The sequence below is a fragment of the Opisthocomus hoazin genome, chromosome W, assembly GCF_030867145.1.
Source record: "Opisthocomus hoazin isolate bOpiHoa1 chromosome W, bOpiHoa1.hap1, whole genome shotgun sequence".
NCBI lineage: Eukaryota > Metazoa > Chordata > Aves > Opisthocomiformes > Opisthocomidae > Opisthocomus > Opisthocomus hoazin.
This window is the reverse complement of record NC_134453.1, coordinates 49,539,860-49,560,751: the sequence shown is the minus strand read 5'-3', so window position 1 is coordinate 49,560,751 and position 20,892 is coordinate 49,539,860. Positions and strand designations below refer to the sequence as shown.

At 43.9% G+C, this 20,892-nt stretch overlaps 1 protein-coding gene across 8 annotated transcripts in view; it reads left to right on the top strand.

Annotated features, from left to right (window-relative positions):
- Positions 1-20,892, top strand: part of LOC142365621 (zinc finger protein 462-like) — a 153,086-nt gene that overhangs the window by 64,666 nt on the left and 67,528 nt on the right. For 6 of the 8 annotated variants that reach the window (XM_075446582.1, XM_075446580.1, XM_075446585.1 and 3 more), the window contains exons 2-5: positions 8,423-8,674; positions 9,168-14,620; positions 17,262-17,426; positions 18,605-18,876. In XM_075446582.1, coding sequence (XP_075302697.1) covers positions 8,455-8,674; positions 9,168-14,620; positions 17,262-17,426; positions 18,605-18,876 — 6,110 coding nt within the window. In that variant the 5' untranslated portion in view covers positions 8,423-8,454. The remainder of the gene's footprint in view (positions 1-8,422; positions 8,675-9,167; positions 14,621-17,261; positions 17,427-18,604; positions 18,877-20,892) is intronic. The other 2 variants (XM_075446583.1, XM_075446581.1) reach the window with 2 other exon arrangements.

Below are 20,892 nucleotides of genomic sequence, written 5' to 3'. Positions count from 1 at the left end.
ATTCAGCCAGTTTTTTACTCAGCGAAGAGTACACCCATGCAAACCATGAGCAGGTAGTTTCTCCAGGAGGATGCCGTGGGGAACAGTGTCAAAAGCCTTACTAAAGTCCAGGTAGACAACATCCACAGCCTTTCCCTCATCCACTAGGTGGGTCACCTGGTCATAGAAGGAGATCAGGTTGGTCAAGCAGGACCTGCCTTTCATGAACCCATGCTGGCTGGGCCTGATCCCCTGCTTGTCCTTCACATGCGCGGTGAGTGCACTCAAGATGAATCACTCCATAATCTTCCCCGGTACCAACGTCAGGCTGACAGGCCTGTAGTTCCTGGGATCCTCCTTCCAGCCTTTCTTGTAGATGGCTGTTACATTGGCAATCCTCCAGTCATCTGGGACCTCCCCTGTTAGCCAGGACTGCTGACAGATGATGGAGAGTGTCTTGGCCAGCTCCTCCGCCAGTTTCCTCAGCACTCTTGGGTGGATCCCGTCTGGCCCCATAGACTTGTAAGTGTCCAGGTTGTGTAGCAGGTCGTTAACTGCTTCCCCCTGGATTATGGGAGGTTTGTTCCACTCTCCTTCACTGTCTTCCAGCACTGGGGGCTGACTACCCTGGGAATAACCAGTCTGACTATTAAAGACTGAGGCGAAGAAGGCATTAAGTACCTCAGCCTTTTCCTCATCCTTGTTGGCAGTGTTCCCCCCCTCCACATCCAATAAGGGATGGAGATTCTCCTTGGCCCTCTTTTTGTTGCTAATGTATTTGTAAAAACATTTTTTGTTGTCCCTTACAACAGTGGCCAGCCTGAGTTCTAGCTGGGCTTTTGCCTTTCTAATTTCCTCTCTGCATGACCTAATGAGACCCTTGTACTCCTCCTGAGTCACCTGCCCTTTCTTTCATAGGTGGCAGACCCTCCTTTTTTTCCTGAGTCCCAGCAGGAGCTCCCTGTTCAGCCAGGCCAGTTGTCTTCCCCACCGGTTTGTCTTGCGGCACATGGGGACAGCCTGCTCCTGTGCCTTTAAGACTACCTCCTTGAAGAATGTCCAGCCTTCCTGGACCCCTTTGCCCTTCAGGACTCTCTCCCAGGGGACCCTTTCAACCAGCATCCTGAACAGGCCAAAGTCTGCCCTCAGAAAGTCCATGGTGGCGGTTTTGCTGGCCCCCCTCTTTACTTCACCAAGAATCAAGAACTCTGTCATTTCATGGTCGCTAAGCCCAAGACAGCCTCCGACCACCACATCTCCCACTAGTCTTTCTCTGTTAGTAAACAGCAGGTCTAGTGAGGCACCTCCCCTGGTAGCTCACTTACCAACTGTGTCAGGACACACTCCAGGAACCTCCTAGACTGTTTCCTCTCTGCTGTGTTGTATTTCCAGCAGATGTCCAGTAAGTTGAAGTCCCCCACGAGAACGAGGGCTAGCGATTGTGAGACTTCTGTCAGCCTCTTGTAGAAAACTTCATCTGCCTCTTCATCCTGGTTGGGTGGTCTATAACAGACTCCCAGCAGGATGTCTGCCTTGCTGGCTTTCCCCCTCATCTTTACCCATAAGCATTCGACCTTGTCATCACAATTATTGAACTCTGTACAATTGAAGCAGTCCCTAACATACAGAGCCACCCCACTGCCTCTCTTTCTTCGCCTGTGCCTCCTGAAGAGCTTATAGCCATCCATCTCAGCACTCCAGTCATGAGAGTTGTCCTACCATGTTTCTGTGATGGCGACGAAGTCATAGCTGTCCTGCTGCAATAGAATGATTTCATTTGGAAGGGCCATTTAAACATCATCTAGTCCAACCACCCTAGACCAGGTTGCTCAAAGCCCCATCCAACCTTACTTTGAATACTTCTAAGGATAGGGCATCAACAGCTTCTCTGGACAATGTGTTCCAGTGTCCCACCACCCCATGCCACTTCCAGTCTTCGCCCAAATTTTGCTGTTAGTACTAGTTGGAAATGACATTGATTAGGCAATGCAAGTTTTATTTAAGTAGCTGAAATGCATAGGCAGCATGACCTTAGCACATCTCAGTGCACAAATGTGCAAATCTTGCTCTTTGTCTCCTTTGGTGGGTTCAACTTTGCTGGATGCCAGATGCCCCCCAAGCCACCCTATCACTCCCCTCCCCAGCATGTTGGGGGGGGGGGGGGTGTGTGTGGAGAAAATAAGATGGGAAAGATCATGGATTGAGATAAAGACAGTTTAATAAAGCAAAAGGCCGCATGCAGAAGCAAAGGAAAACAAAAGATTTATTTTCTACCTCCAATCAGCAGGCAATGTCTGTCCACTTCCTAGGAAGCAGGACTTCAGTACACGTAGCAGTTGCTCTGGAAGACAAATGTCCTGAAAACAAATGCCCCCCCGTTCCTCCTTCTTTCTCTTAGCTTTTATTGCTGAACATGATGTCATATGGTATGGAATATCCCCTTGGTCAGTTTTGGGTCAGCTGTCCCGACTATGTCCCTTCACAAAATTCTGTCCACCCCCAGCCTTCTGTTGGGGGAAGGTGGGGGGCGGGAATGTTGGAGCGACAGCCTTGATGCTGTTGGAGCACTGCTCAGCAGTAGCCAAAACACTGGTGTGTTATCAACACCTTTTTAGCTACCAATACAAAGCACGGCACTATGAGGGTTGCTAAGGGGAAAATTAACTCCCATGGAGGTCCAAGGTGGAGCAGATATCCAATCTGCAGACCATGGAGAAGACCACACTGCAGCAGGTGCATACACCCTTAATGAAGCCAACTGAAGTACATCTACATCAATGCACGCAGCACGAGCAACAAACAGGAGGAGCTGGAAGCCATTGTGCAGTGGGAAAACTATGATCTAGTTGCCATCACGGAAACATGGTGGTGTGACTCACACAACTGGAGTGCTGCAATGGATGGCTATAAACTCTTCAGAAGGGATAGGCAAGGACTGAGAGGCGATGGGGTAGTCCTGCATGCTAGTGAGATTTTTGACTGTCTAGAGCTTGACGATGGTGATGAAAGGTCGAGTGTTTATGGGCAAGAATCAGGAGAAAGGCCAACAAGGCAGATATCATGGTGGGAGTCTGTTACAGACCATCCAACCAGGATGAAGAGACAGATTAAATATTCTGTAAGCAGCTGGGAGAAGTCTCACAATCACTAGCCCTTGTTCTCATGGGGAGTTCAACTTTCCCAGATGTCTGATGGAAACACAACACAGCAGAGAGGAAACAGTCTAGGAGGTTCCTGGAGCGTGTGGAAGATAGCTTCCTGACACAGTTGGTGAGGGAGCCAACTAGGGAAGGCGCCCCGCTGGACCTGTTGTTTGAAAACAGAATAGGACTTGTGGGTGATGTGATGGTCGGAGGCCATCTTGGGCACAGCAGTCATGAAATGATAGACTTTTTGCTTCTCAGAGAAGTAAGGAGGGTGGTCAGCAGAACTACCACCTTGGACTTCCAGAGGGCAGACTTTGGCCTGTTTAGGTGCCTGGCTGATAGAGTCCTTTGGGAGGCAGTCCTGAAGGGCAAAGGAGTCCAGGAAGGCTGGACATTCTTCAAGAAGGAAATCTTAAAAGGTGCAGGAGCAGGCTGTCCCCATGTGTCGAAAGATGAGCCAGTGGGAAAGAAGACCGGCCTGGCTAAACAGAGAGCTTTTGCTGGAACTCAGGAAAAAAAAGAGAGTTTATGACCTTTGGGAGAAGGGGCAGGCAACTCAGGAGGAGGATGTCATGAGGTTATGCAGGGAGAAAATTAGAAGGGCCGAAGCCCAAATGTTGTCCAAAAGTGTATCCGTTACCCGGTGTGCAATGAGCTAAAATATACACACAACTAACACATAGGATTCAGATATTTCTCTAGTGATTAGACTTTTTAAACATCCAAGCTAACTGTTTTCTTTTCCACTTTTGGATTGTTCTGCTTAAAAGTCTTCTTTCTTTCCAAATTTCCCTATGAGCATGGGCAATTGCAAAAGCATATTTTGAATCCATAAAAATATTTTCTCTTTAGATAACATTAACTTCTTGTCTGTCTTTAAACCAGCAAGGGTAGGGCTATACAATGGATGTCTCTAGCAGCAGTGTCTCAGCACAACTTAGTTCATGTAACACAACTAGACACAGTATCTCCATGTATCTCTCCACAATATCCTGGATCCAGGCCCCTCGGCAGGCAGCAAACCACTCTAGATGATAGTTCAGATTCTAACAATTTATCTGAAAATATGCCACCATTCTCAGTTCTATATGCCACATGGACAAAAAGAGGGGAGAAAAAAAGAGAGAAAGGCACATGTGTTTCAGGTTTTTTTTGATAGTGTAGCTCAACTAACAGTTTCTGTGTTTGTTCCTCCTTTGAGCAATATCTGAATGTTATGGAAAAATGTGCAAATTGATGCTGTGAAAAGCCGGAGTTGAAGACTCAATAGTCGGAAGGCTACTAAGCAGGCATTCTTTATTACGGCACCGGGGCACATGGGGGATTTCTCCTCCAAACGTGCGCACCAAAGGGACACAGGTACTAGGTATTTGTGCTATGTTAATGTACACATTCATTACATGTGCAAGAAATGCTTATCATAGTTTTACCTAGAACTCATTAGTATATGGTAATGTCCTTCACATATGTTTGTTTGGTGTCTCTCGGTGATCGGCAGGGTCTTCAGATTATCCTGCAGCCTCCTTATCTCTCTAGTTTGCATACCTGTTCTCCCAAGGCCTAAAGGGATTATTCAGGAGTCTCTTATTTTACAACCATCCCAATTATTCACAAAGAACCAAGACTTGCTTTGGTTGTGCAATGATTCTGAGCATTACATTTGTTACATTCACAGGTATCAAAATATTTAAGTAGAATTCCTTACAAAATGCTTCATCCTGATTTCAATGTGGTGCTTGTAAAAACATGAAATTGAAGGCTATTCAGCTGTACTTAATATTTGTTGCTCTTAGCTGCTGTAAGATTAACCTCTTCTATGATTCTGTGCTGCCTTTGTGGGAGAGATTGTTGTGACATTAAAGCTAGAACTCATTAGAAAGGTTCTTTTTTTATAATCAGTAGCTATTACTGGTCTCTCAACTCTTTATTTTACTTTGTAGCAGAAGGGTTAGAAATTTTTCTGGTTATCCTCGAGGTTGCTGGCTGTTGTCTCCACAGTGTCAGAACATTAAAGAATGTTAACAGTATACACTAGCGATGGTTGTTTTTCTTTAACTCTTATTGTGCCAGGCTGAAGTGGTTATGTTTATCCTTTTAAATACCTCAGTTTCTTTTTTTTCTCTCTCCTGATTCTTATTTTGTAAACTGGCTTAAAGTTTCCCTAAAGATACACAGAAAGTTTTTTTTGTTGTTTCTCAAGGGGCCGAAGCTTAAAGAGGAGAGATTTCCCCCCCCCAAAATGGAGCTTTCAGGGAACCTCTTTTAAAAGTCACGGCCTTTGTGTTGAAAGGTGTATCTCCTGCCGGGGTTTGCTGATGCAGACAGGCTGGCTGGTGACTAACAAAGGTCATTAGACTTTGGAATCTGGCAGGGGAGTGTTGTGGCGGGATCAAGGACTCGACCAATATGATCCATAACAGTCCACTTTATTAGCAGAGAATCTGGATTATATAGACAGCACTCGGTACAGCACTCGGTTATGATTGGTCACTATTCATAAAGCATCTATTAATAGAACACCTGTTTACCCACAGCCAGCCTTGAGGCATCTGTTTATCCACAGCTGGCCTCTCCATGGCCTTGAGGCCTGTGCTGCTACAGACCGATCAAGTCCATATTCAGAGTGTCTGGGTTGCTCACAATATGTCCCTGTTCTTCCAGAAATCCCACAGGGGAGTATATCTTGTATACCCGAGATGAATCTGAGAGATAAGTGAGGCCATGTTATGCACAGGCAAGAATCTATGAGCCACTGAGTTCAGTTGTCTGAGCTAAAATAGCTGCTCCCAAAGCTCAGAGGAGCAGGGCAGTTTAGTGAGTCTTAAAGCTTCAGTGGCGCAGGGGCTCATACTTCTTGAAAGTGTGATAAACACATTCAACAGAGCTGTGGCTTGTTTGTTTGAGATGAGAAGACTAAGCTTGGGGAACAGATAGTGAAAAATGGATTATCTGCTTTTCTGTGGTCTAAATGCAGGAGTCATTTGCTCCATGGAAAAAAAAAATGTTTTCAGGTCTAATGGACTGTGCCAAAGGAGACATGGAGTGGGGCTTCACTCACTACTGTAATTTGGTCTCAGAACAGATAGTAACCTCTTCCACAGTGTTTGAACTGGTGCTTGCAAATAAAAGCTCGAGTATCTTATTGCAGCTTTGCTAGCTGAAAAGAAGCTGTTGCACCGTTTGTGCTTTTTTTGGTTGTTTTTTTTTGTTGATGTTGGAGGTGGTGGGGGACACATATTGCAGTGAGCACAGTAATGTAGATTAAACATGTGGAGTGTCTGTGTGCTCACTGTCCAGAAATAGACTTGCCAGAAGTTTATTTTAGCAAGCTATAAGACAAAGCATTATTTTATGCAGTGTCCTCTCTTCATGCCCTAGTGTTTTTGGGTTTTATATTGGACATAAATGGCTGCATTTTGGTAGCAAGGGACTGCAATGTGGGAGGAGGCCATGAACAGCCAGTTCCAGCCAGTTCTGAAACAAATGGAAAGAACCCATTGCGAGCCAAGCTTTGAAAGAATCAGAGGAGCATATGATGCCTCTGCTCAAACGTATTTAAGAAAGGGCGGTTGCCAATAGGGCGTTCTTGAAGGAGGTGCTCCACACAGGAGCAGTGACACCCTCAAAAGTGACTGTGGCCCATGGTGGAACCCATACTGGAGCAGAACAGTAAGCAGCAAGGAGTAGTGGAGGAAGATGAGTAAGAAATAAGGAGGGGTAGGAAGAAACCATTATGTGCTGACCCTAACCTGTGCTGCCTGTCACCTTGCTGAAGGGATTGGAACTGATTGGGTGTAATGTGTGGTAAAACCAAGGGGAGTTGAGACTAAGGGAGGGGTGGTAGATAAGTGTCTGACTTATTGTTGACCCTGGGGAAGGGGGAGGAAAGGTGTTTCCCTACTTGTTTCACTGTTTGTTTTCTTTCTTTCTCAATATCCAAATCAGTAATTAAAAGTTCATGTTAGTTGCCAATAAACTAAATGAAGTAAAATTCCTTGAGTTGAGACCGTTTTGCCTGCGGCAGGTTTTCATTTTGCTATAGAAGTAGTTTTACATTCTACAGTAAATACATGGAATTTTCACAATAAAATGTTTTTGTCTGCTATTGCATCTTGGACCTCTGGAACTCCTAGGTTATCTTGGCCCGGTGCAATGTGTGAGAAACTTAATAAATGAGTTATTACTTTAAAATAATAGGTTGCTTTTGTGCCCAATTGCTGTACAGGGCAGGAGGGTCTCAAGCCTTTTGAATTTCTTGTATTTTGTGTGTCCTCTCGTTTATGCCAGTACATAAGCTAAGAGTCTAGCAATAAATTCCTCCACAGTGTTCTGTGATGCAGGATTAATTGGTCACTTACTGAACTCGATCTTCCCAAATTTTGTTACTTTGTACATTGCAGTATACAGAGGTTTGGGATTAATCAATGATGTCATGAAGTGTTTAGGGAAGATCACTGTTGTATTGTACTTTTGCAGTATTCCTATTCTTCTTACTGCCTATCCCTTCCTCAGACTCCTATCGTATCACCAAACATATGTCCTCAATGACAGATCATAATGGAACTCTGTAAGAATTGTAACAAAGAGTGATGATGTTCTTGGTGTTTGGTGGAATTAATTCCAATGCACAGCATTCTATTCTGGATACACATATTTAGATCTCACTTTGTAATTATGCTTATGTTTTCCACTGAAGTCAGGAATTCTAGGATTTTGAAAAGAAAGACAAGTATTTACATTTTAAGGGTTTTTTTAATCACTGGTAATGAAACTGGCAGAACTTTCTCAGCTTCCAAGAAGGTTAGAGTGGGTCTTATAGAAGCAGAAACCACTATCCTCTGTTTGTAAGTTTCAGTGCATGAATGTTTGGGAGTAATGTGGTTGTTCCTCTAGCATATAGCTGCTAGTCTCTGAATGAGACAAACTTCCTAACAACAGCTCTCTCCTGAGTAATGGAAAAGTCTGGAAGACAAAGTCCATTGAAACAGTAGTAATTTGTCAGAAGGTTGACTGTAGCATTGATAACAGCCACCTGCAAGTTACCTAGATAGAGCTTTCTTTGAATCAAAATTGCCTTGATGCCTCTCAAATGTTGAGTTTTAGGCTGCAGAAATTATGGAATTTCTGGAAATCATTAAGTCGTGATAGGAAGCACGGTGTTAATGTATTTTCAGAATTCGCTGAATGGCATTTTTATAAAAACAAACCAAAAAACTACCAAAACCAACCAAACAGGGAAAAACGAAACAAAACAAACCCCTGCCTCTTTCCTTCTCCTTTCCTTGTTTTTCTTGCAGAATTTTCTAATGCAAAAGAACATTCCTGAACCATGGAGGTGCTGCAGTGTGATGGCTGTGATTTCCGAGCTCCATCCTATGAAGACCTAAAAGCTCACATTCAGGATGTTCATACTGCTTTTCTGCAGCCAACAGATGTCTCTGAAGAAAACCCTAGCCAGCCAAGGTCTGGCTCCATGAATGCTAGCAACCAGACTGAGATTGAATTTTCTTCTGTAAAGGATGAATTTACAATTGCAGATGAAATAGCAGGTAAACTTCAACCCTAAGCCCCTATCTCACATGTGACATTTCAGTGCATTTTAATTGGTATGTTTCAGTATGATTTTTAAAAACTGTTATCGTTATCACTATGGTAGTGAAGTGAATGATGTTTAGTTACAGCCATATTTTTTCTGTAAATGAAAACGTGTATGGATTTGTCGTCTTGCTATTTTTCACATGCTTCTTCATATTGTTTCTTTTCCTTGCTTTACACCACCATGAGCTCTAGAAGAGTTTTGAACTTTATTAGTGTACCTTTTTATTTCAAGAAGCTTATTTTGGAAACTGTCTACCCAAGTTATGTACCATTTGTTAGTTTTCTGACCATTCTCATATGCACAGGTCTGATCATAAATAAGTGAGAGAATCCTGGTGTGATTAATGTGTTCAGTGTGTGTGTATTCATATGCAAACAGGGTAGATGGGGGGAACCTGTCTAATTTTATTTATTTACATATTTACTTTTTAATTCTTGTTTTAGGGCAAAATACAACAACTCAGATGGGGACTGGAAATTATTACAGCCAGAACCAAAGTTTTTATGGTCAACATATGGCTCCAGATCCTAAACCAACCAACAAGTTTTTCCAGTGCAAATTTTGCGTGCGTTACTTCCGATCTAAAAACCTCCTCGTAGAGCACACTCGCAAGGTTCATGGAGCACAAGTTGGGGGGAGCTCAGTAGGGTCACACACTGCTGGATCCTTAAATTACAACATCATGATGCATGAGGGGTTTGGCAAAGTTTTCTCTTGCCAGTTCTGTACCTACAAATCACCAAGGCGCGCAAGGATTATTAAACACCAGAAAATGTATCACAAAAACAATCTTAAGGAGAGCGTAACTCCTACTGCTACCTCTGCTGTATCTGAATTGACATCTGCCTCTGTGCCAGTGCAGGAACCATGCAAGGAATTGCCTGCAGAGGTGGTAGAACGGAGCATTTTGGAGTCCATGGTTAAGCCTCTAACAAAGTCCAGAGGCAACTTTTGCTGTGAATGGTGCAGTTACCAGACACCTCGAAGGGAGCGCTGGTGTGACCATATGATGAAGAAGCACCGCAGCATGGTAAAAATACTGTCAAGTTTGAGGCAGGAACAAGACAGAACCAGTGAGCCTGATGTGCAGAGTAAGAGTGCCCAGAATGCCTCCTCAAACTCTAATTATATTTCTATGAATATGACAGGACGTGATATGTTGAATGCTGATATCTCAAACTTCAGAAGCTATACGGGCAATTCCCTTATCAGGCCCAACTCTTCTATATCCTCTAAGTTTTCTTCTGTGTCTTATCCTCAAACAAAGTCTAAATTACCCCACAACTCGGGCACAGTTAATTTGTCTGACAGATCTCGCTATGGAGTTGCTGACGTGACAAGTTCTTCTGCTGACTTGGAAACAAACAGTATGCTAAATGACTCCAGCTCAGATGAAGAGCTAAATGAAGTGGACAGCGAGAATGGCTTGAACTCTGTGGACTACCAGACTTCAGGAATATCTGCAGAGCAACTGATGGAATCTGATGGCAACAAGCTGTTGGAAACAAAAGGGATTCCCTTTAGAAGATACATGAACAGGTTCCAATGTCCTTTTTGCCCTTTCCTCACAATGCACCGCCGAAGCATCTCCCGTCACATTGAGAATATCCACCTGTCTGGGAAGACAACTGTATACAAATGCAATGAATGTCCTTTCACCTGTAAGAGTTTGTTAAAGCTTGGAGCTCATAGGCAATGTCATGCAAGTACAACATCAGACTGGGATACTGTGAATTCTCAGAGTGAAAACATTGTCTTCTCTTTGAATGACAACATGGTTTCTTATGAAAGTGGAAATATAAATGGAAGTAAGTCAGTTGGGATGATGGAAACAGTGCAGCAGCAGCAACAGCAGCAGTTGCCTCAGCCCCATTCACAGCATCCTTATAAGTGCACAATGTGTAACTATTCTACCACTACTTTGAAAGGCCTCAGAGTTCATCAGCAGCACAAGCACTCATTTTGTGACAACTTACCAAAATATGATGGACTGCCATCCAACATGCCACAAGAGAGTGAGGCAGATGCTCTCACCTCTGTCAGCATAGTGAAGAAAAGCCAGACTTCAATTCTTGGTCTCTCATCTAAAAATAACTTTGTTGCTAAGGTCACTCGGAAGGTGTTAAACGACTGCCCTTTGGATCTCTCACCAGTGAAGAAAAGAACTAGAATTGATGAAATAGCAAGCAACCTGCAGAGCAAAATAAACCAAAACAAACAGCAAGAAGATGCTGTGATAAATATAGAGGATGAGGAGGAAGAGGAGGAAGACGAGGTGGAGATAGAAGTGGAATTAGACAGAGAAGAAGAACAAACAGAACCAATAGTGGAGGTTTCTAGTTCTTATGCACCCCAGCAAACGTGGGGAAGAGAGACCAATGATTCTCAGAAGGATGCAAACTTCAGAAACATGCATCATGATTATAATTCCACCAATGGAGCAGAGATTGAGCTCACTTTATCTGAAGATGAGGAAGATTATTTTTCTTCCATTAACATGAAAGATCAACAGAGCTCTAATGCCTCTGTTCTGGCAAGCCAGCCAAATATGTATGGCCCTGATCAGAACAACGAAAATGTGGAGATTAACAATTCTGGCAGGCTTTACTATTGTAAACACTGCGATTTTAGCAACAAATCTGCCAGGAGTGTTAGCACCCACTACCAACGGATGCACCCCTACATAAAATTCAGCTTTAGGTATATCTTGGATCCCAACGATCACAGTGCAGTATACAGATGCCTTGAGTGTTATATTGACTATACAAACTTTGAAGACCTGCAGCAACACTATGGAGAGCATCACCCTGAAGCTATGAATGTATTGAACTCTGATCACTCTGATCTGATCTACCGCTGTCGCTTCTGTTCCTACACTAGTCCAAATGTTAGAAGCCTGATGCCGCATTACCAAAGAATGCATCCAACAGTGAAAATTAACAATGCAATGATATTTTCAAGCTATGTTGCTGAGAAGCAAGAGGGGCTAAACACAGGGTCTCAGACACTGAGAGAGATCTTGAATTCTGCTCCAAAAACTATGGCAACCTCCACCCCTGTGGCTCATGGGACTACTGTGCCAGCAAGTTTTAACAAAAGTGCCACAAAGAGTTTTAGTCCTGAATGTGAAAATCAGAAGGCACCTTCGGTCAATTCTGTGATTGTTTATGACTGTGATGTGTGCTCATTTGCAAGCCCTAATATGCATTCAGTTCTGGTGCATTACCAGAAAAAACACCCTGAAGAAAAAGCATCATATTTCAGAATTCAGAAGACCATGCATATAGCTTCTGTTGAGAGGGGGTCTGCCCTGGCTCAAATGTCTTTTGAGATGGGGGTGTCTGTCTCCTCAAAACTGTCCAACTTGGTTTCTCAGTCACCACTGCCACCAGACCTTGTTCCTGAACTCTACTATTGCAAACACTGTTCATACAGCAACCGTTCAGTTGTGGGAGTGCTTGTCCACTACCAGAAAAGGCATCCGGAAATAAAGGTCACTGCCAAGTACATCAGGCAGGCACCCCCTACAGCGGCAACGATGAAGGCTGGTGAGCTGCCACCTGGGATTCAGAAAATGCCAGTGTCAGTGCAGCAGTTGAGCCGGGCCAGTTCTGAGAGCTCTGTGAATCCCCTTGAGAATGAAATGTTCTTCTGCCAGCACTGTGATTATGGAAACCGGACTGTGAAAGGTGTGCTCATTCATTATCAAAAGAAGCATCGTGATTTCAAAGCCAACGCAGATGTGATTAGGCAGCATACAGCCACCGTTAGAAGCCTTTGTGATCGTAACCAGAAGAAATCATCTGACAGGTTGCCTGTTCACACCTCCAGCACTGAACAGGACAAGACAAAGCTGAGAGCCCTCAAATGCAGGCAGTGTAGCTACACATCACCTTACTTCTATGCGTTGAGGAAGCATATTAAGAAAGACCACCCGAATCTGAAGGCCACGGTCATGTCCATTCTGAGATGGGCATTTTTGGATGGCTTGATAGAAGCTGGTTATCACTGTGAATGGTGCATTTACTCACATACGGAACCGAGTGGTTTGCTTGTGCATTACCAAAGGAGACATCCTGAACATTATGTTGACTATACATATATGGCAACTAAACTCTGGGCAGGTCCGGATCCTTCCCCTCCTACCCTAGTGATGCCAACAGAGGCAAAGACCTATAAATGCAGAGACTGCATTTTTGAAGCATCTTCTATTTGGGATATTACTAATCACTACCAGGCTTTTCACCCTTGGGCTATGAATGGGGATGAATCTGTATTGTTAGATATCATTAAGGAGAAAGATGCTACTGAGAAAATTGGCACACAGCTTGATGAAGTTAGGGCCAGGATTAATTCTGAAAACCATGTAAAATCACAGATGGACCAGGATGTGGAGGACTGCAGCCTTTCCCAGGAAAAAACTATTCAACTGGCTTCTGCAAACCCTGCCATCTCCTCCACTCCATATCAGTGTACAGTTTGCCAGTCTGAGTACAATAACTTGCATGGCCTCCTGACACATTACGGCAAAAAGCATCCTGGCATGAAAGTGAAAGCTGCTGACTTTGCACAGGACATAGACATTAACCCAGGGGCTGTGTACAAGTGCAGACATTGCCCATACATTAACACACGCATTCATGGTGTCCTCACACATTATCAGAAACGGCACCCATCAGTAAAGGTCACTGCTGAAGACTTTGCGCGTGATGTGGAACAGTTGAATGACTTTGCCCAGAATGACGTAGAAGAGACGAGTAGGATTTTCAAGCAAGGCTATGGTGCATACCGGTGCAAACTATGCCCTTACACCCATGGCACACTGGAGAAGCTCAAAATTCACTATGAGAAATACCATAATCAACCTGAATTTGATTTTTTTGCTCAGTCACCACCAAAGGTGCCTGCCTCAGTGGAGCCAGACATGGTAACTGAAATCAAGGCCTCCCCAGAAATTGCTGCTGATGGTGTTGGAGAAGTGTCTATCTCAGCACCTCATTTCTCCAGTTCTCACTTAGTGTCTCACACTGTGTTCCGGTGTCAGCTCTGCAAATACTTCTGTTCTACCCGGAAGGGCATAGCCAGGCACTACCGCATCAAACACAATAATGTTCGGGCACAACCAGAAGGCAAGAACAACCTCTTCAAGTGTGCTTTATGTTCCTACACCAACCCTATCCGCAAAGGGCTTGCAGCACACTACCAGAAAAGGCATGACATTGATGCTTACTACACTCATTGTTTAGCAGCCTCCAGGACAGTAAGCGACAAACCCAATAAAGTGATCGTTCCATCTGCTCCCAAAGATGACACTCCTCCGTTAAGTGAGGAGCTGAGGAGGGCTGTGGAAAAGAAGAAATGCTCACTTTGTTCCTTTCAGTCTTTTAGCAGAAAAGGTATTGTTTCCCACTACATGAAGCGTCACCCTGGTGTTTTCCCTAAGAAGCAGCATGCGAGTAAGCTGGGGTGTTACTTCACTGCTGTGTATGCTGATGAACATGAAAAGTCGACTCCATCTGAGGAAAGGAATGACTTTGAAAAGCCTGAGGTGGAGAGTGAGACTCAAGAAACTGAGTGGCTTCCCTTCAGATGCATAAAATGTTTCAAGCTATCCTTCAGCACAGCAGAGTTGCTGTGCATGCATTACACTGATCACCACAGTAAGGATTTGAAGAGAGACTTTACCATACTGGGAAGTGGCACCCGCTCTCATAATGCTGTCTACCAGTGCAAGCACTGTGATACTAAATTGCATAGCATGGCAGAGCTGACCTCACACTTAAATAGTCACAATGAAGAATTCCAGAAGCGTGCCAAACGTCAAGAGAGGAGGAAACAGCTTTTGAGCAAGCAGAAATATGCAGATGGTGCTTTTACAGATTTCAAACAAGAGAGGGTAAGGATCTGTGTGTCTGCTCTCATCCTCTGCTTCCTCTCCCTAGGGAGAAAAACAAACCAAAAGCTGTTCTGTACCCCAAGAGGCTCCTTATTACTAATATCCACTTGCATGTTCTCTTTGACAGCCAAATGAACGCAGCTTACTGAGTGACTCAGTGTGTCAATGGGCTCTATAAGTCGGTTACATATTCTACTTTAATTTCCTTCATTCTTCACCTATTCCTAGGCTCCATGGGAAGCTCTGCTTCTTCCAACTGTTTCCTTCAGGATTTTCCCTATCTTTCTTCTTTCCCCCCACCCTTATGGATGGCTATATGTATCAGACATTTATTCTTCTGTTGCAAAGCTGCTGTTTGCTTTCTCATAGATTTTTTAGCTAATGTCCCATTCTACTGCTCATCAAATTGAAATAACACACCAATTTCCTTCTCAAGCTTATCTATTTCAGTACATTTTCTGATAAATAACCTGATGTTTATGTACATCTATCCAATAACTTCAAACTTTGGGGAAGTGTTCCTGTGAACAGAAGACCCAATTCTACTACTCTTTCCTGTACCCTTCTCCCCATCTGGAGTAACTCTACTTGCTGTGGAAACATAGAATAGTTTGGGTTGGAAGGGACCTTTAAAGGTCATCTAGTCTAATCCCCCTGCAACAAGCAGGGACATCTTCAGCTAGATCAGGTTGCTCAGAGCCCCGTCCAACCTGACCTTGAATGTTTCTAGGGAGGGGGCATCTACCAACTCTCTGGGCAAACTGTTCCAGTGTTTGTATAAGTGTTCCTTATATCTAGTCTGGATCTAACCTCTTTTAGCTTAAAACCATTACTCCTTGTCCTATCGCAACAGGCCCTGCTAAAAAGTTTGTCCCCATCTTTCTTATAAGCCCCCTTTAAGTACTGAAAGGCCGCAATAAGGTCTCCATGGAGCCTTCTCTTCCTTAGGCTGAACAGCCCCAATTCTCTCAGCCTTTCCTCACAGGAGAGGTGTTCCATCCATCTGATCATTTTTTGGCGCTTCTCTGGACCTACTCCAACAGGTCCATGTCTTTCCTGTGCTGAGGGCTCCAGAGCTGGACTTGGGACTCCAGGTGAGGTCTCACCAGAACAGAGTAGAAGGGCAGAATCACCTCCCTCGACCTGCTGGCCATGATTCTTCTGATGCAGCCCAGGATATGGTTGGCCTTCTGGACTGCGAGTGCTCATTGTCGGCTCATATCCAGCTTTTAATCCAGCAGTACCCCCAAGTCCTTCTTGGTAGGGCTGCTCTCAAGCCCTTCATCCCCCAGCCCTGTATTGATAGCGGGGGTTGCCCCGACCCATGTGCAGGACCTTGCACTTTGACTTGTTGAACCTCATGAGGTTCACACAGGCCCACTTCTCAAGCTTGTCCAGGTCTCTTTGGATGGTGTCCCATCCCTCAGGCGTGTCAACCACTCCACTCAGCTTGGTGTCATCTGCAAACTTGCTGAGGGTGCACTGAATCCCGCTGTGTCATTGATGAAGATATTAAACAGTGCTGGTCCCAATACAGACCCCTGAGGGACACCACTTGTCACCAATATCCATCTAGACATTGAGCTGTTGACCACTACCCTCTGGATGTTACCATCCAGTCTACCCATCAAATCCGTATCTCTCTGTTTTAGAGAGAAGGATGTTGTGGGAGACCGTGTCAAAGGCCTTACAGAAGTCCAGATAGATGACATCCGTAGCTCTTCCCTTGTCCACTGATGTAGTCACTCCATTGAAAAAAGTAAAGCATACAGTTGTGCAGGGTGGGAAACTGTTAAAGAGCATGGCTTGGTCTTGTATGTTAACAATAAATGGTCTTATAGGGGACTACTACTATGCAGAAACTCCTGTGCACATCCTGTCCCACCTATTTTGAGTGCTTTAATAGAAGTCAGTGCAAATTGAGGTTGAAGTTTTGCAAAATAGCATGTTGTAGTGGGTTGACCTTGGCTGGATGCCAGGTGCCCACCAAGCCACTCTATCGCTCCCCCTCCTCATGGGGAAGAAAATAAGGTGGAAAAAAAATCGTGGGTGAAGATAAAGGCAATTTAATAAAGCAAAAGCCACATGTGGAAGCAAAGGAAAATAAAAGCTTTATTCTCTACTTCCTATCAGCAGGTGATGTCCAGCCGTTTCCTGGGAAGTAGTTGCTCTGGAAGACAAATGTCGTAAAAACAAATTCCCCCCCTCCTTTCTCTTAGCTTTTATTTCTGAGCACGATGTCATATGGTATAGCATATCCCTTTGGTCAATTTGGGTCAGCTGTCCTGGCTGTGTCCCCTCCCAAAATCCTACCTGCCCCCAGCCAACTGGCCTTTGGGAGCGAGGGGGGGGGAATGTTGGAGTGACAGCCTTGATGCTGTTGGAGCACTGCTCAGCAGTAGCCAAAACACTGGTGTGTTATCAACACCTTTCTAGCTACCAATACAAAGCACAGCACTATGAGGGCTGCTATGGGGAAAATTAACTCAATCTTGGCCAGATCCAATATGCATGTGTACACTAAATACAGTTTCCCTTAAGGTGCAAAATCTAGTCTGGGTATATTCCTAAAAGTGAGATATCAGAAGCACGTTTCATTATTACATTAGTATACCTGATTAATACTCATATGCTTCAACAGGCTTTTGGACACTTAGAAGACGCTTCAAAACTTAAGGAGAGGAAAGTTGTTGGCTATAAATGTAAATTTTGTGTGGAAGTTCATCCAACGCTTCGAGCCATCTGTAATCATCTCCGTAAGCATGTCCAGTATGGGAATGTTTCTTCTGTGTCAACTACCGTAAAGGTGAGAATTCTGTGAGTTGACAGCATTTTTTGTTTGATATTAAGGCCTAACTGAAAGCATGTAGAGGACTCCCATGAGTCAAATGGGTTTTGGATTGGATATTCTGAACAGTTAAGCATGACATTCTTATCTAGTTCTTCAGGTTTCTGCAGCACATCTTATTTACTTTAAGATGTTTTGACTTTCTTCTGGTCTACATCTGGGGCACAAAAACTATTTAATTCTCATTTCTTATTTCCCTCAGCTGTTCTGGGCTAATTTTCTGCTTTCTTAGACCCTTAAAGTGTAGGGGTTTTTATTTTTTTTCTCCAATCCAAATGCAAAAGTGAAATTATAGTACTGCAAACACATATTCAAATAGCCAGCTGAGCCAGGGGTCCAATTCAAGTGGTTAATTGTAAATGTGATGCTGTTTCCTCCCTATGCAAGTGGAGACCACCTAGAATGTCTCTGAGGACAGGCTGTGCTCCACAGCCAGCTTTACAGGATATCAGCAGGGGGAGTTCAGGTGCGGTAAGGTTGCAGGAACCAGTTATGCAGTTCTCCTTTTCTTGCTGCAGCGAATACTTGGCAAAATCTCATTCTGCAGTCCTCAGAATGTGACCTAAAACGTGCCTATTTCATAACATTATGTGTGTGCTGTGTAAAGTAGCTGAGTCCTTCAGAGTCTAAAGGGTTCTACCTAAGAGCTTCGTTGTCCTTCTACTGACCTTCCTTTAGCTTATCCAATACTGCTGACAGAATGGGATGCTTCCCTTCTATCAAATGATTCCTGCTCTTTCCCTGCTTCTCAAGTAAAGTTTATGTGGGGTCAATACCATCTTTTGAGCAAGTAGATACTAAAGATCAGGGAACAAAAACTAAAATCCAAGACCCCAAAAACACGATATAAATATAATTTTCAGTTTTCATGTTGCTGCAAAATGCATGTTATGCTAATTAACACTTAGGAAAAGGACTAAGAGATGGGGTTGTTTGTTTTTTAATGTGTGTGTATATATGTATAATTAAAGACTAGGCTCTGTTTATACAGAAAGTCATTAGTGTAATATGGTAGGGATACCTTTAGAAAGTGAATGCGGTGGGAAACCTAGATATTAAAATTAATACGTAGGAGAGACTGAGGGGCAGAAGGGAGAGAGAATTGATGGCTTTGGGGGGGGGTATGTGTTTTTTAGCAGGAAGCTGAAGATTCTACAAGCACAACTTTGGAGGGTTTTGAGGGAGCCAAAGACCCTGGCACTGTGGAATTTACAGAAGCTGAATCTGGAGCATCCTTGGAAGATGAAACCAGGCCTGGGGGCTACCACTGCAGCCAGTGTGACCGGGTCTTGATGTCTATGCAGGGTCTGCGATCTCATGAGAGGAGTCACTTGGCTCTGGCCATGTTTACCCAGGAAGACAAGTACAGCTGCCAGTATTGCTCCTTTGTCTCTGCTTTCAGGCACAAGTAAGTTATGGTTTGTTTTCAACAGAAGCGCAGACTAGCATGACTGTTTTTTATGGTGGTTGACATTGAAGGAGAGCACACTCAATGTGATTTCAAGCCTCATTTTTCTCTTTCTCAGGATTTAGGTATTTTCTATCACCCAAACTTTTTGCCATTGCCCGTGACTATAAAAAGTCCCATTTTTATATCATGTTAAATTCAAGTTCTCTTTTTGTTGTGTTTAGGGGAAATGCACACCAAGCAAAAGATGCCCACCACTTATGCAGTCCTGTCAAATCCATGAAATTAAAAAAGCCATAAAGAGGAAAATGTATTTTTCATTAGCCTTCCATGTAACTACCTTATTTTTAAATAGTACTGTGACTCATTTGACTGAGAGTTATTTCATTTCTAGTGTTGAACAGTTATCACAAACCAATTTTAAAGTTAGATTTTTTTTCTTATTTGTGTTTTGCAATTTCAGTCTATGAACATAGTCTTCACATCAGTGTGATATGCTTGAAATGGGTTGAGGAAATCACTCCTTATCTGATGTGACCCATAAGAAATGCATGGTCATAATAAATAATCAAGTTCTTTGCCTACAGCTAGGAAGCTTTAGAATACCTTTAATCATATTTATTCATGGCTTGCCACAAAGAAATGAGGTTTATTGGATTTTTTTTTTACTGGCATCCTAGACTGACAAATGCATGTACATGTTTTCTGTAGCTTCTGGGGGGAGAACTGTCATCGAATCATAGAATCATAGGTTGGATAAGACCTCTAAGATCATCAAGTCCAACCATCCACCCAACAGCACCATGCCTGCTAAACCATATCCTGAAGTGCCACATCTACACGTTTTTTAAACACCTCCAGGGATGGTGACTCCACCACCTCCCTGGGCAGCCTGTTCCAATGCCTGACCACTCTTTCAGTGAAGAAATTTTTCCTAATATCTAATCTAAACCTCCCCTGATGCAACTTGAGGCCATTGCCTCTTCTCCTATCGCTAGTTACCTGGGAGATGAGACCAACACCTGCCTCACTACAACCTCTTGTTCTGTCTCCCCATCCCGTGTCCATCCCCCTTCCCCCCAAAGAAGAGAGATCCAGGTGCTTGTTTAACATAGGCATTGATAGCACTGTGAGTGACACCCTTAAATTGGGTGAAGTTGTTACTGTTCTGTAATTAAAAGTATGTGGGAAAGAAAGCATGATATAAAAAATATTTATGAACCCTTGTGTTAGAAAAGCAGCATTTCTGTCAGTATCACAGAATGATTCCTGTGTGGATGAGCAGCAGGGGATAATAGTCCAAGGGCTGGGCAAGCCTTGGCAGTCTCTCATTAACATCCTGGATCTGAGCTCCTGGCAAGCAGCAAACCTCCCTGTACAGCTGGTCAGGTTGGCATCTACCCTGCAGAAGGGAGTCTCCCACTAGTATCACTCACCACTTCCCCCTGGTGCTGTTGCATGGTTCAGGTGCAGCCAGCTCTGATGCTTCATTGGACAGAGCTACCAGCCCCTCATCTGCAAACAGATGCAGAACTATAGAACCTATTCTGTAATTGCAGATCTGCTGGTGAAGCAGGAGTCGTCCTCCCAGTGCCAGATATCACAAGCTTCCAGCCTTTACCATCTTGGTAGTCTCCATTTCCCAACTTGATAAAATAGACACTGGTTGCCCCTCCTACAGTACAATTGGGAGTTTGGGCTCTTGTCTCTGCAGGATCTCTGAGAAGATCCTGTTAATCTTTTTCTCATAGTCTCTGATCCTGTGCAGTTGTCTGACCTCCTGCAGCTCCTTTAACCTGGTAACATAGCTCCTCAACCAGTGCACACCTCGTGTAGGCAAGGAGACAATTTTCCTCTGCCCCATCCTCAGTGAGAAGCCTCAGACATTCCCTGTAGCCCCAGACATCACAGAATCACAGAATGGTAGGGGTTGGAAGGGACCTCTGTGGGTCATCTAGTCCAACCCTCCTGCCGAAGCAGGGTCACCTATAGCAGGCTGCACAGGACCTTGTCCAG